The sequence below is a fragment of the Mercenaria mercenaria genome, chromosome 12 (assembly GCF_021730395.1).
Source record: "Mercenaria mercenaria strain notata chromosome 12, MADL_Memer_1, whole genome shotgun sequence".
Taxonomy (NCBI): Eukaryota; Metazoa; Mollusca; class Bivalvia; order Venerida; family Veneridae; genus Mercenaria; species Mercenaria mercenaria.
Window position 1 is genome coordinate 1,028,607 of NC_069372.1, and position 16,406 is coordinate 1,045,012.

The window sequence follows — 16,406 nt, forward strand, 5'->3', positions numbered from 1 at the left end:
GGTCATAATGCCTTTGATTAAAATGTGGCAGCCACATTTTTTTGTTATGAACATAAAAAATATTATTTTCTTGTTCAATCCAATGTTTGATAATTGTTTTTTTTTCTCATGTATTTGTCAAAGGTATGACTATATGATTAACATAAAAGAAAGTACTATAAAATGCACTGTTTTGATTTTCTCCCTTTGTGACTTTGACTTCATAATTTCATGTGTAATATTGAAAGTAGCAGTTTTCTAACTCTTCAATTATGTGTAATCTCTATTTGGACAGCAATTTATTATATCCTGTTTTTAACATAAATTAAGAGCCTTATGGAACTTTAATGTAAGAACAAAAATACAAGAACTTAAAATATATTTCGGTACTTTCTTATTAATACTTTTACGAAGTATTTTCACACTGGAACACTCCTGGTCCGGGCATGTAAATCCCCCTTTTCTTGCTGACCATTTCCACCGGTTGAGCGGTCGCCAGAACAGCAGTCACAATTTCAGCGGGTACAAATTGGCATGACAAGCCTGTTCCAACAACCACAATGTCCGTTGGCCTGTTCCAGAGGTCCACATTGCTCGTGTTGTACTCGGTATTTTTCACAAACACCTGTATAAATAAAAATTAGTCAGTTTCGATTGTTCACCTGGCTTCAAGTTAAGGTTTGGAGCTGAGTTTGGAGACCATTCTTAGAATGCAAGCTTGCCATTGGTCAATTTCAGCAGTGTGCTCAGAAACAACCAATCAGATGCTTGTATTTTGGGATTGGTTTCCATTCTCAGATTTATAACCCCGGACCTACGTTAAAGTACCAAACGTATGATCTCGCAAGTATCGTTACAACAACTTGGTATAGATACATGTACAAAGAAGCGGCCATCACAGCGTTCTTAGTTTTACGATAATCTACGTTTGTTCAAAATGGCTAGAGTGTTGATATATTTATGCTCCCCGAAGGGGAAGCATATAGTCGCCACCTTGTCTGTATGCCTTCCGTCTGTAGCAATCCTTGTCCGGAGGATGACTAAAAAAGAAGGTACAAAGTTGTAACTTTATACAATGATAGAGCTCATTGAGAGGGAGTGCAGTGACAAGGAACCATAACTCTAGGTGGTCCCATTTTTGAATTATTTCCCTTTTTTGAAAACCTTGTCAGGGGCATAACTTGAATACTTTGTAAGTATTGTCTTTATACTTTACATGTTGACAGAGGTCAGTGAGAGGGAGTGCAATTACAAGGAACCATAACTCTAGGTGGTCCCAATATTGAATTATGTACCTTTTATGAAAACCTTGTCCGTGGCATAACTCGAATACTAGGTCATACTTTACATATTCATAGAGGTCAATGAGAGAAAGTGCAATGACAAGGAACCATAACTAGGTTGTCCCATTTTTGAATTATCTCCCTTCTTTGAAAAAATTGTTTCGGTCTCAATTACGTTTCGATCATTTTCGATTCTATTTGCTGAATGCGGGTGGCCAGTTTTTTACGTACACGTCAATTTGGTGACTGTCGAATTGGTTCAAGACAATTTTGCCATCTGTTCGGATACGCCCTACTCCACAACACGAATACGTTCATGGTAAGATTATTGAAGTATTAATCGACGACTTTTAGATAAACAGCAGCATCTTTTTACTGTCATGCTAGTAATTCTTTTAGTGTACGGTCCATATTTATAGATTTCAGCTTTTTTTGTACCTTCATAAAAGGAAAATCCTCTATGGATGGCTTTAATGGTCAAAGGGAAATAACTAACAGGGCCTTTGATTGGTTGAAAAAGTATATGGTATTTCGAGACAAATATTTAAGATGTAAAGTGGTCTCTCATTGGTGAAATATCTGTTGAATATGTTTGAAAACTGTTTTATTTCTTAAATTGAAGTTCTAAGCCATGATTAATGGAGGAAAAAATATTTGAAGTGTATTTTGTTTGAAAATTTTGCTTGTTTTAGTGATCTGGTATTTTCATGAAATGTAAACAAAAATTCACTGCCGGACTGGGGGTTACTGACTTGCGGGTGAAAAAAGTGCACAAACATGATGGTCAAGATGTATATTTCTGGCTGCTTTCTTTTAGGTCTTGAATAGTTCTTTCACCCTGGGTAGGTGGCATCAAAAGTTTAAATGTTAGGAAAGGGCTATAACCCAAAACACTACAATGTAAGTCTATGGGAAAACTGTTACTTCCCTTCGACCTAAACTATGTGTTTGTTTCATTTTTACCTGAGCATTTTCATAAGACGAAAGCAAATAAAAGTACTCCCGAAAATTAGCCGCTCACTTAGCTCAATAGGGAGAGCGCAGATCTACGGATCGCGGGTTCGTCCGTTCGATCCACGGGCGAGGCGCATGTTCTCTGAAGTCATTAGTCCTCCACCTCTGATTCATGTGGGGAAGTTGGCAGTTACTTGTAGAGAACAGGTTTGTATGGGACACTGCTTAGGTTAACTGCTCGCCGTTAAATAACTGAAGTACTGTTGAAAAATGGCGTAAAACCGAAAACAAATAAACAGTCTCGAAGATTAAGTTACTAATATCGTGTTCCTGGTATTGTTACTTTTTATTTTTCAACTACATTTTATAGCGCGGACTTCAAAATCATAATAACCCAGCCAAAATGAGAATGATTGTAAATGAAACTGTTGACTAAAGAAGCGTATATTAAGTATTGTATAAATTTTCAATAGAAAGTCTTTATTGTTCCCCACCAATTACATTTTTCGAACCTTCCCGCCACATCATTCAGCCAATTAAACATTAAAAGATTCTTTCAAATGTGAATGTGTTAAAGTCATATTTTACTTTCTAGTTTTTAATTGGTCAGATAACTTGAAAATTGATTTTGTGTAGAGTGGCGGAAGGTACTTTTATAATCAACTGGTGGAGTTATATACAAACAGATTGACGTTGAAAGGTTCCACGGCTACAAGTATTTTTTAATTTCTATATATTTAGTTAGTGACCAACCATTCACACTTTCTAGATTAGCCTTGTTTTGAAGTTCAGGGTAAATTTCGTCGAAAAGTGAAAAATAGATAAAGAAAAATAAAAATACCATGGTCCAGTGGATGAGACACGTGATAAAAGCGGTGAGATTCCTATACTTAACTTTTGGAAATAACCTATATAACTTTCATATCAGGAAACTGTACAGTAAAAAATTAGACAAAACCTTTTGTACATTAATACTTGCTTATTCATTTGGACTAATGATATGATCATAAATTTGTTGAAACAGGGCTTTAGGCATCTGAAAAGTCATATACAAAACATGTCTTAAACCAAGCCGACAGAGATACGTAAAAAATGACGAGAGAGATGTTGCCATTCGCTTTAACTTTTAAGAGTCACGTACAGGGAATAGAACGTATAGAGTTTTTCTTGGTGGTTTAAGCAATTTGGCACAAAGTGGCAAAATATTGTTGATATCTAAAGTATATCTATATATAAAAACGGCTATGTCATCAGCTCTTATCTTGGGGTCAATGACTGACAAGGTAAAATAGGCTTATAAAAGTGCTAATTCAATTTTCGATTAACTTTTTACAAAATCAAATTTCATTAACATATTTAAAAAAATCGACCTAATGTTGTAACATAATTTCTTAGCTTTAAGAAATTTCTTTGTTTACCAGTGTCATGGTGTGTTGGCTGCACAGGTAGAATACTGGCTTGTCTCCGTCTACTGACCACCTCAAAGGCAGGTTTGATATAACAACATTCCCCAATTCCACAATCTGACTTGGTCTTACACACTTTACCCTGAAAAGACAGGTTTGGTACAACAACATTCCGATTTCGCAATCCGACTTGGTCTTACAAAGTACAGCGTGTAGGAAAACAATATTAAGCCTTGCTTTTTCAGGGTACTGCTTGATATAGCAACATTCCCCGCTTCCACAAGAAGGCAGTCACAACAGCAGTCTTTAAGACCATGTGACCGTGTTAAAAGTCTCCCCCTATTTGGACTCCGTGTTGTCATATGTTCTGGTCCTTTGGGATCATGGAAAACATTCAACAGAATTCCACTTGAGCCGGTGCTAGACGGCGTGAGAGGTGTTACACATTTCATCACCTCTCATGAACAGACTCAATCAAACCGAGTCCGCTATTATTTTGCTTCGTTGCATTCTATACTTCCACAGTATCTCCCCCAAAAAATATTACTGATCTCACAGTTATGTCTTTAAAACACTGGTTTGATAATATTCTCTGCTTCTGCAATCAGAGTTGTTCTTACACACTGTACCCTAGATACAACAACATTTTCCGGTTTTACAGTTTGACTTGATCTTGAAAAAAGCAGGTTCACTCTAATATTTTGACAATTCACTGAAAAACATGTAATAAAATCTATTACCTCAGTATTGTAAGTTACTGCAGTTAAAATTGTGAAGAAGAAAATTAAGGCAGGTAAGTCCATTTTTTTCGACGTAACTGTTTCTTTTGAAAGACCTGCTGCTTGTCTGTGACTTTGTTCTTATCTGAAAACATGTATAGGGACTTTGGAGAGATAAAATGTTCCTTTCTGTTATTTGAGGTTGAAAATTAGCACAAATCAAATGTTTATATCAGTACTAAATACGCGTAAGTGGGACGACTTTAACTAGATCATGTAGATAGACATGAGAAAATTCCGGTTTGCAGAGGCTTTCAAGCATCATTTAAGTATAGATGTTGTACCTTTACAATATGTCAAGGTTGATCAATTAAATGTCTTCATCGGCTAAAGAATATAAAACGTCGACTAAATTTCGTTTGTTTATATCAAAAAGCGTTTTGGAATGATACGCTACTTTGAGTTTTCAGCAATTTCAACTTTTTTCTAAATGAGTCTTCATCAGTTTTGTTTTCCAAACGATGATTTATGTCAAATGCTACTCGAACATTTTCGAATCTTTCCGTTTCTTGTTGATCACCACCTGACTCTGCTCTTTGGTTGTCGTTGTCAGGAAATTCCGACTGACTATATTAAGTTGATGCCTCGTTTTGATTCATGTGACCGGAAACTGCGTTACTTATCTCTCAAAGGGGTTCATTAAGGGTATATGCAGAAAAGGAAAATTTATTTCGGCCCGCCTCGGCGGGACGATATTCACTGTATGGTAACTACACCGGTAGCCGTATGTTTGGATCTGTCCAATATGGCCTCTCCCCAGCAACAAAAAGTAAAAAACATCATGTAAGTTTTGATATTTTCTACGATTAAATACATATTTTAGCATAAAAAATTAATACGTTTTCAGATTTCATTCTTAGGTGCAAGTTATTCGATATTAAAAGATCAAATATTTCCAGTTTAAATTACTAAGTGGTAAAAACGTGAAGATTATGGCAATCAAGAAATGAAAACGAAACTTTTAAATTATGTTATCAAAGTTCTTTCAATTGTATCATCAGTAAAATCAGTTAAGAAGAAAGAAGAAACATTTTCACATATCTTGTCATCGGACATTAATCTGGAAGTATAGTATTTATGCGAAAAAATACCATCTGAAGTCATTCACATGTATCAAGTCGTACAGATTTGGATACAAGTAATTGAAAAACAGTTAACGGTTTGGATTTAGTATATGCACCGGTAGGGGGCAGCAATTTAATTCAAATTCCTGCACGAAAGATCGGTATCAAGGTTGATAAATCCAGATACAACCACACCTATCTCCTTCATTCATTTCTGGGATATCAGCGGTAACGTTGTGTATGGATTGCATACAATCTAGGGAAAAGAAATAAACTGAAATTCATAAAACTAAATATCTAAGCTAAAAGGAAGAACTGTACAAAGGATTCGAATTAACACTGTACCTACTGTAATTATTTTTCTTACAGGTGCATAGAAATGTGTTACGTTTAATAACGAATTTATTTCCGGGAACATTTTCAAAATTAATCACTATACTGAGCCGTGCCATGAGAAAACCAACATAGTGGGTTTGCGACCAGCATGGATCCAGACCAGCCTGCGCATCCGCGCAGTCTGTTCAGGATCCATGCTGTTCGCTAACAGTTTCTCCAATTCCAATAGGCTCTAAAAGCAAACAGCTTGGATCCTGACCAGACTGCGCGAATGCGCAGGCTGGTCTGGATCCATGCTGGTTGCAAACCCACTATGTTGGTTTTCTCATGGCATGGCTCACAGTATATCCTGATAGGTACGTTAAAAAGACTTTTAAAAAGGTTAGGGTTAGGGCGTCAGTACGTTTGAGGTTATCCCGTTAGATATCCAAGTCGTTCGTTTTTGAAACACTGGGTTCCATCTACTGTCTCGAGGGTGATTTGATTTATTGTTTTAAAAAATAGATGTTCATTTGTTTTCTCCATTTGTAAATTGCTGGTTTAGAAGGGAAAACAGTAAATGCATAGAAAACAGGCCAAAAAATAAACACAAACGGTTGTTTGCCTTTTACCTTACCAACTTAAAAGCAACTCCTGTACACATTAGTTTTTTTTCAACATTCCAAATGATGATTTACCTTGACTACTTGAAGAACACGAAGGTCTATTGTACTCATCCGTTCGTCGGCTTCCGCGTACTCTTTGTTAATATTTTATTAGATGTTATATCTGTAACGACTAGTGGGAATTTATTGAAACTAAGTTGTTCAATGTGATGATCTGACATGAAATACACAGTTTCCATAATTCTAATTTGCTTTTTTCAAAGGTATGACCCTTTTCCCGATTTACCAAATTGAATTTTACTTATTGTACATATACTAGTATCTCAATAATCAGTAGTTAGAATGAATTTAAACTTCAAACATTTGTTCACTGTGATGATCTTACATGCAAAGTAAGGATCTACAAGTCTGACTTTAACGTCATTGCAGAGGTATGTCGCTATTCTGAGCTAAAAAATACTGGTGTAGGTTTGGTATGTAAGCATGTACCCCATTTATCACTTTCAGGAATGAAATGAAACTTCAAACACTTGTTTATTCTGAAGATGCAGTGCACAGGCTCCAAGATTCTCCTGCATTTTCAAAGAAATTGTGCCGCTATTTTGTCTTGGCAAGTTTTGGTTAAGTTCATGTATGTAAGCAGGTATCTAATTAAGCATCAAAAGAGGGGAAATTCTATGACTAAAACTTGTCTTACCAATATCGTTTGCCCTTTTGTACTTGTTTATGTCATTGATTCATTCAGTTAGCTTTCTTTATAATAAGACATGGCATTTGAATAGAGAAATTTATGTTCTCTTTAGAAATAAATCTATGTTATTTTTCAGTAGGTACGCATGAGCTATAATTTCTGCTTCTGTTACTCTAATCCAGTCCATATAATATAACGTGCCTCGATTTATCACTTTCACGCACGAGTGGTTCACGGGTTGGATCGTTTTGATCAATTTTATATTTCAAACCGGTTCATTCCTTCACAAATAGCTAAGCAGGCAAGCAGACACTTCGTGTATAAAATATGTTCATCACATGTTTGAAGAGCTGGCGTTTTCCAGTAATGCTGCCACAGAGAGGAGGATGCAAGAAAAATGCAGATAAGTTTTGAACAAATTGTTTTTTTCCTTTACAGTGTATTTCATTAAATTAAAGAAGGGTGCAAGGTAGTTCATTAACATTAAACTTGCACAGGGCGCTTTTAATATTTGGACGTTCAACATGTCCCTTTGTCAAGTTTAATCGAATGTCAGCCATTTGCATAGCACAGCTTACGACTTTATTTTATTGAAGTGTAATGTAGGAAAACGCTCAAACACGTGAAATATTGGTTTACCGTAACTAAAACTGTACCACCAATCACTTCCCCGGTGTATTTCACAGAAACTTCTAGCGTAATTTATTGAAATATCACGAACAATACAACACCGAATAAATATATAGTATCAATTATGGAGGCAGTAAACAGTTTTGAGCTGTTAGTGTCGAATTGGCCGGGGTGAAATTTACAAATAAGAGGCAATTTACGGAATGAAGTGCATATTTGAACTTCTAAATAATAATAATTGCTAGAATTGAAGTTTCAGCGGCTAGAATTGAGTTTCACTTATTTAAAGAAAATCAGTTGAGTAGCCTTGATCTTGATAGTATGACGTAATGACTTGCAGGAGCGTATACATGCTTCCTCTGAGCTAGCTGAAAGTGGGGTTGTCATTTTAGCAGGTGCCTCAGGAAAAGTGGAATAGTGAAAAAACGGTACGGAGGGCCCATATATTTCAGCTTATTTTCAGATTTTACAGTGTTACTGGAGTACGGAACAGTGTAGCAATTGTGGCTATCATTTTCAGGGAATTTTCTGCAGCGATTGAAAAATTGGCAAATTTAGCTTTTTTCGTCATCAGTTTCCGCGACCGGGAGAGCACAAAATTCAGGTCTTGTAAACAGAAAACTAGATATTAGAGATGTATTGCAGATGGTTTGTAACGGTAGACATACAGTGATGTTAATGTTGCAATATCTTTATTTCAGGTGTGTGGTTACAGACTTTTGTGTGAGGTTTTGAAAGTTAGGTTGGCGACTCTAGGCCGAGAAGCTCAGAAGACTGTTTACTGCCTCCTTAAGAGCAAATCTTGAAAATTTGTAAGTTCTTCCATGTGCATTTATTTGATGTCTTAGAGGTTTTTCAGCATGATTTGTGAAGGAATATGAGTTTTAAAGTTAATTTTGAAGCAAAATGAGAGTTTTTAAGAGCAATAACTAAGGGGAGATAACCGCGATTCAGACATGAAAGTCAGTTTTACAGTGTTTTCCGAGCCGATATAATGAAAGATATATCTGTTATGACACCATTTTACTTAGACATATGCTTACTGTGACATTAAAGTCGTCAAAATAAGGCATTTAAATGCAAATTCATTGATTTCTATTAATTCAGTAAGCTTTTTAACGGCAAAATAGCGGCTCGGACTGTGGAACAGACCTCGGGGGTACTTTCGGCAGTATGTCCTCTGAATCAGGATTTCGTGGTTCGCTTCAGTTTAGAATTTATGTACATATTGCATATAACATAGATTCCAGTCACAGCACACAAAGTTTAGAGAATAGACATCGTTTCCCCTGAAATAGATGGATTTTGAAAGGTTTGTCTCAAAAGTAACGTTTTTCTCATATTTCATCACTCGCGGAAAGTGATCGTTATCAAATTGAGGTCTTAACATGGACTCGTGGTCTGATGCAGTCAGTTCTATGGGTTGAAAGTCATGTACATCATAGCTAAATATCACAGTGCAGATAATTATCTTCAAATAGACACCATTTACTGTCTTGGAATAGACAAATTAGCATGTAGTGGTATTTTGTGAAACGTTAAGACGGTGACATATGGTGCTCATGCATGTGCTTGTAGCTTCCTGGAGCAGGTCCAGCACAGTACCAGTGACTTAAAATTGCTATAATATTCAGCCAGCTTGGCAGCTGAACATATTTAGATACTAAACACATGGCTGAGACCTCATTTCTGTATGCAGTGGGCCTTAAATGAAACTATAATGTTACTAGTTAATTTCGGTACGCGTTCCTGGCAGAATGTTTGCATACATGATGTACTCCAGTTGTCAAAATTTTCAACAGCATATGTTGGATATGTATGAAATTGGGTTTCTTTTGGTCAGAATTGATTAAATTACAAAATAAACAACAAATGTCATACTATTGGGATCACTTTTGTCTCCCTTAAGGAGGCAGTAAACAGTTTTGAGCTGTTAGTGTCGAATTGGCCGGGGTGAAATTTACAAATAAGAGGCAATTTACGGAATGAAGTGCATATTTGAACTTCTAAATAATAATAATTGCTAGAATTGAAGTTTCAGCGGCTAGAATTGAGTTTCACTTATTTAAAGAAAATCAGTTGAGTAGCCTTGATCTTGATAGTATGACGTAATGACTTGCAGGAGCGTATACATGCTTCCTCTGAGCTAGCTGAAAGTGGGGTTGTCATTTTAGCAGGTGCCTCAGGAAAAGTGGAATAGTGAAAAAAACGGTACGGAGGGCCCATATATTTCAGCTTATTTTCAGATTTTACAGTGTTACTGGAGTACGGAACAGTGTAGCAATTGTGGCTATCATTTTCAGGGAATTTTCTGCAGCGATTGAAAAATTGGCAAATTTAGCTTTTTTCGTCATCAGTTTCCGCGACCGGGAGAGCACAAAATTCAGGTCTTGTAAACAGAAAACTAGATATTAGAGATGTATTGCAGATGGTTTGTAACGGTAGACATACAGTGATGTTAATGTTGCAATATCTTTATTTCAGGTGTGTGGTTACAGACTTTTGTGTGAGGTTTTGAAAGTTAGGTTGGCGACTCTAGGCCGAGAAGCTCAGAAGACTGTTTACTGCCTCCTATACATGCTTAGACGAAAACAAATACGTTTAGCCTACGACACTTGTAAAACATCTGCGGTCATTAGCATGGGTACCGCCGAACGCATGTGGACTAGCCTTTTAAACTGCTTTGATAGGACTTTACAACTAATTTAAGTAACTTTTAATAAAATTAATACCAATAAATGCTGATTACACCCATCGATTATAAACATATGCATAATACATAGACAATACATTAGTAACGGGCCGCATTTTTTTCAAATCCAACCGTGAGAATATTTTTTCGTCTAAAATTAATCTTCATAATAAAGAAGATTTGACAGTTCGTGTTATGTTGTGAAAGTGAATGGATGTAAATTTCTTTTTCAAAGTGCGGACTGATCTTCAATATCTTCAGTAAGACAGTATGTTCAATGGATGTGTAAATTAGGTTTCTTTGTCTGTTGTTGGTATTTAGCTATCGCTTTCAAGTCACTTCTACCGTGAACTTGTAAAACCATCCGCAAGAACTTTTGCGGAAAGCTCTACCGGGAAATTCATACTTTCGATAAAACGTCGGACTATATGAAATGTGAAAATCGTAAAATATTGAAGTCCGACGTTTATTTATAGAACTAGGTGCAAGGCTGCAGTGGTTGGCCGCTGGGGCACATGAATGCACTGTGGTTTGGATGTTTTCATGTGTTGTTTGTGTCCAACAGTCATTTGTTGTTTGCGGTATCAGGGGCTGGGTTCTTTTCGAGGGAAATCCCCGTTTCTATTGAAAAGTAGCAGCAATCGTCATTATTTGTTTGTTGCCGTTTTGTTGGGACGTTGTGTTTTGGATATTGGGTGACAGTTTTACATGTCTCATGTCAAAGATTTGACACGTCGCAAAATTCTAATAATTTAGGATGAAAGCTCAAAGTTTACACTGCTTATACAGTCAAAACTAAACGACTATCCTCAACGAATAAATAAAATATCTTTGAACATTTCAAGACCGAAGGCCTCAATACGTGCATATTTTACAACAGCATTATCAACAACATTTTATTTGTTTCACTACTGCCTTAGATATACACTCTATTACAAATGAAATGCAAAAATTAAAAAAAAACGATTGAAAATTGAGAATGAATGAACGCATCTTTCTATGGTTGTTGCTACTAGCAGTTGAATACTTATAAAGCCTAATAATTTATCATGCTGTCCATTATGATCATGTTGCTGTCGTTTCAGATGGTTATAATACTAAGTATACTAGAACGGATTTAGTAGATTTATGTACAGAAAAGGTCGATGCTGGTGAACACGACTAGTGGTCAAGACGATTCTTATGATGATATTGGAATGGACGATTTTGATAATGATCACAATGATTATCAATTTATTACTGACGTTGTTCCTATGTCTCTCAGAGGAGATACTGGTCCAACGCACTCATACAGGAGAATTAATTTTGTTTGTTTGTTTGTTTGTTCAAAAATGCTTTTTTAGGCTGTCCGTGTTGATCACGTGAGCTATATAAAATTTATATGATCCACAATTTTGGTATGCCTTTTAAAGGTTTGATACTGCGATAGTATCTTAAAATTCAAGCTCACTTCCTAGGTTGGCCACTAGATCAGCATCTTAAGTTTGGCGTTCGACTGGCCTTCTCTTATTATTGTTGTTAAGGGCGTGCGCTTCTTAACCGTTAGAGGGGGCCTTGACCTACATGGTCTAGACATAGACCCTAAAATTCTCAATGATAGTATTACATTTCCAAGTCCTTGAAATAACCAAAAATGATTTCACAGATGTGAAGTTTATGATAGTTTTGTTAATAGAGAGTTTGAGATTTCAACCTTCGCCTTCCCCTTCAACGTCTCTCATATATATTTGGGATAAAACGTCACCAATATGCGTGTATTTTATTTATATCAGACGTTGCTACTAAAGTTTTCCATGTAATTTCAAGTAAGCCTAAGACTTCGTTTTATTACTATGTGAAATAAAAAGCTTAGTTTCAGGATTTCTGCTGATTAAGTTATTCGATTATCCATATGTATAACTGGACTAAATTTGATGCGAAACACTATCAATAAGTATAAGAATATTGAAGTTTTGTTTGGCTAATGATTTTAACTAAATACATTGAATTGAACCTGGAAGTATGAAGTTATCAACTGATTCTGAGAAACTTTGAGATTTTGTTCGAACTTTAACTTCTACGGCATATTTGTGTCCTCAGGCAGTATTAATTATACCAGATGGGCCTTTTTGTCGTAAGAAGTGAAGTTTTGAACGTCCGAAGATGTGATATCACGAAAGTCAAAACTTCAGTCTTTGTACATCTACTCTGTCCACATACATGGCATCGAAGACTGAAATCTGGATGGAGGCACATGGCATGACAGTCATTTTACTTGAAAAATGAATAATAACGCGCGATTATCATTTGGTGGAACATTTTATTTTAACTTCCAAATAGAATCAATCCGTTTCTGCCGGACACTTAATAAGACAATTGTGTTTTAATTATAAACATAAAATGGTACTAGTAACTTTAAAGACGGATTTTTTTAAGTATCAGATAATTTTAGATCTATGATATCATGATGCGAGAGGTTTCCTGTTAGCCGTATGGGATATCTCCATTCTTTACATGCACGGACCCAGAACATGGCAGAGGGACATTTGGGTCAATCCCCCTTTGATTCTTACATTTTACAAAGAAAATCGGTCTTGAAACTCGGTGTGACTACCTCCCCCCTCTCCCCCTACCCTGAATGGGTGACCCCCCCTCTGAAAGTTGGTGTCCCTCTAACCAAATTTCCTTGATCTGCACATGCTTTACTTATGGAATAGTATATTCAAACAAATACGTGTATATGCCCACATGTTATTGGCTCATGTTATCAACATATCTTTTAAAAAGTTAGATTTTCAACAGGAACAGTCTACAAGTAAAACGCGTCTTTTAAGGAATTCGATGTACAAAGTACCAATTCAAAGTAAGAAAAAACAACTTTAAGAAAAACTATGAAATACTAGTCAACAGCCTTTTGTGTTTGCTTTATCTCATATATTTAACTTCAAAGTATATCGAGAAATGCATTTTTTCTAGTTGAAGTCTCATGTTTTTGTTAAAAGAATATTAACTGTAATATCTTTCAAGAACACCATCAACAATAGAATACGTTGATATGATTATCATTTTTCTTTCCTCTCAAGTATGATTTACAATGCATTGTATACTGACATCATTTTATATAAAATTTCATTTTTTTTTTTTTTTTTTTTTTTTTTTTTTTGTAATCGCACTTATATCCATGCGATGATTATGTAATACCCCAGTCACACATACGGCGCGGAAAGCTACGTCTAGCCACGGATGAAAACGTAGTAATCCGTATCGACCCGTATTGAAACGTACCTGAGACGTACCTTAATGTAGTAAGCCGTATCAGTTCGTACCAATTCGTACGGCTCAGGTACGGATCGATACGGGTTACTACGTTTCTATCCGTAGCTCGACGTAGCTATTTGCGCCGTATGTGTGACTGTGGTATTAATTGAAATGTTTTTATTTAATTTTCATTTCTAAAACCTCTTGTAAAAGTCCTGCACTTTCGGACAATTGATATCAAAATGCACGAGAAAAACGATCATAATTACAGATAAATTGAATGGGCGGATTAAAAGAAGTAAGGTTCATTCTAAAGTTTGAAATCTCAAGGAATTTTAATCGAACTTCAACTTCATACGTTAACTTCGCAAGAGACGTTGAAGGGGAAGGCGAAGGTTGAAATCTCAAACTCTCTATTATCAATAACAGACGTTTAATTTTTAATTTAAAGTTGTGATCCAAAAAGAATGACAACTCTTGCCTTGGGCTAGTACTTATAAGTAGAGATCTATTAGTTTACTTCCCTTGCAATTATACAATCGAGTGGAAAATGAAAACTGTATTAGACACAATATCATACTTTTTTTCCACAACAAAATTATTTAGGATTTATTCATTTTAGTTTGATTTACCCCTCAAGACATGGTTCCTATGATTTTGTCAACTTACATATGGTAAAAAAAATAACTTTTAACAAGCCAATAATAAAACGAAGTACCAGTATGTAAATAATAGTGCAGATAATACAGTTTTGCTTGCATCAAAATGTCACAATAGAACCACTTTTGTAATACAGAACACCTGGTAGGATTAGTAAAGGTGCAATTATATTGATCTCTATTTCCTATGCCTACATGGTCGGCCGTTCAACCAAATTCCTCGAATTGACTGTATCTTATATTAAACAGGGATTACAACTCTTCGGCCAATTGGTCTTTGACCCGTCGAAAGTTGTTTATAAATGTGTACTTGTAAGTCAGTACATATTATATATTTTATATATTTGTGGATCACTTTGCTACAAACCTCTAACATTTGGGTATGTTGAAACAGACATCACCCCCCCCCCCCCCCCCCCCCCCCCCCCCCCCCCCCTTGTTTATATCCTTGAGTGCCGCTTAGTGGACGCATTGGTCGAGAGGGCTAAGACGCTTTCCCACGGAGGTGAAGGCCCCTGGTTCGGATCCTGGCTACTCCCATTGCGGTGTGTCCTTGGGCAAGGCACTTTATCACGTTTGCCACAGTCGACCCAGCTGTAAATGGATACCAGCAAACTGCTGGGGGTAAGGTATAAATGGTTTTAACTGTTCTTAAAATAGGGTCGCTCAAAAGCTTGCAGAATTATGTTAATTTTTCAATGTGCTCCCCGTCATGCCACTGTTTGAAACGGTGAAAAGTATAATACCGCTCCACTTCATGCCACTGTTTGAAACGGTGAAAGTTATAATACCGCTCCCCTTCATGCCACTGTTTGAAACGGTGAAAAGTATAATACCGCTCCCCTTCATGCCACTGTTTGAAACGGTGAAAGTTATAATACCGCTCCCCTTCATGCCACTGTTTGAAACAGTGAAAAGTATCATACCGCTCCCCTTCACGCCACTGTTTGAAACAGTGAAAGTTATAATACCACTCCCCTTCACGCCACTGATTGAAACAGTGAAAGTTATAATACCACTCCCCTTCATGTCACTGTTTGAAACAGTGAAAGTTATAATACCACTCTCCTTCACACCACTGTTTGAAACAGTGAAAGATATAATACCACTCCCCTTCGTGTCACTGTTTGAAACAGTGAAAAGTATAATACTGCTCCACTTCACGCCACTGTTTGAAACAGTGAAAGTTATAACACCACTCCCTTTCATGTCACTGTTTGAAACAGTGAAAAGTATAATACTGCTCCACTTCATGCCACTGTTTGAAACAGTGAAAGTTATAATACCACTCTCCTTCATGTCACTGTTTGAAACAGTGAAAGTTATAATACCACTTCCCTTCATACCACTGTTTGAAACAGTGAAAGTTATAATACCGCTCCCCTTCATGCCACTGTTTGAAATAGTGAAAAGTATAATACCGCCCCCCTTCATGTCACTGTTTGAAACAGTGAAAAGTATAATACTGCTCCCCTTCATGTCACTATTTGAAACAGTGAAAGTTATAATACCACACCCCTTCATGTCACTGTTTGAAACAGTGAAAAGTATAATACCGCTCCCCTTCATGCCATTGTTTTAAACAGTGAAAAGTATAATACGCTCCACTTCATGCCATTGTTTGAAACAGTGAAAAGTGTAATACTGCTCCACTTCATGCCATTGTTTGAAACAGTGAAAAGTATAATACTGCTCCACTTCATGCCACTGTTTGAAACAGTGAAAAGTGTAATACTGCTTCTCTTCTTGCAACTGTTTGAAACAGTGAAAAGTATTATACTGCTCCACTTCATGCCACTTTTTGAAACAGTGAAAAGTGTAATACTGCTCCACTTCATGCCACTTTTTGAAACAGTGAAAAGTGTAATACTGCTCCATTTCATGCCACTTTTTGAAACAATGAAAAGTGTAATACCGCTTCCCTTCATGCAACTGTTTGAAACAGTGAAAAGTATAATACTGCTCCACTCATGCCACTTCTTGAAACAGTGAAAAGTATAATACTGCTCCACTTCATGCCACTTTTTGAAACAATGAAAAGTGTAAGACTGCTTCCTTTCATGCAACTGTTTGAAACAGCGAAAAGTATAA

At 36.4% G+C, this 16,406-nt stretch overlaps 1 protein-coding gene and 2 long non-coding RNA genes across 3 annotated transcripts; 2 read left to right on the plus strand and 1 right to left on the minus strand.

Moving 5' to 3' along the window:
- Positions 1-343: 343 nt before the first annotated feature.
- LOC123533527 (uncharacterized) lies at positions 344-4,500 on the minus strand. The gene is made up of 3 exons (XM_045315180.2): positions 4,363-4,500; positions 3,635-3,764; positions 344-604 (listed from the first exon to the last, which is right to left on the minus strand). The coding sequence occupies exons 1-3, from the start codon at positions 4,423-4,425 to the stop codon at positions 495-497; spliced, it is 303 nt and encodes a 100-aa protein (XP_045171115.2). The 5' UTR covers positions 4,426-4,500; the 3' UTR covers positions 344-494.
- Positions 4,501-7,430: 2,930 nt separating this feature from the next.
- On the plus strand, positions 7,431-11,392 carry LOC128547179 (uncharacterized). Its single transcript, XR_008366353.1, has 2 exons — positions 7,431-7,559; positions 10,902-11,392. It is a non-coding gene; the product is annotated as an uncharacterized LOC128547179 (long non-coding RNA).
- On the plus strand, positions 7,860-10,305 carry LOC128547178 (uncharacterized). The gene is made up of 3 exons (XR_008366352.1): positions 7,860-8,155; positions 8,429-8,539; positions 10,212-10,305. It is a non-coding gene; the product is annotated as an uncharacterized LOC128547178 (long non-coding RNA).
- Positions 11,393-16,406: the final 5,014 nt, after the last annotated feature.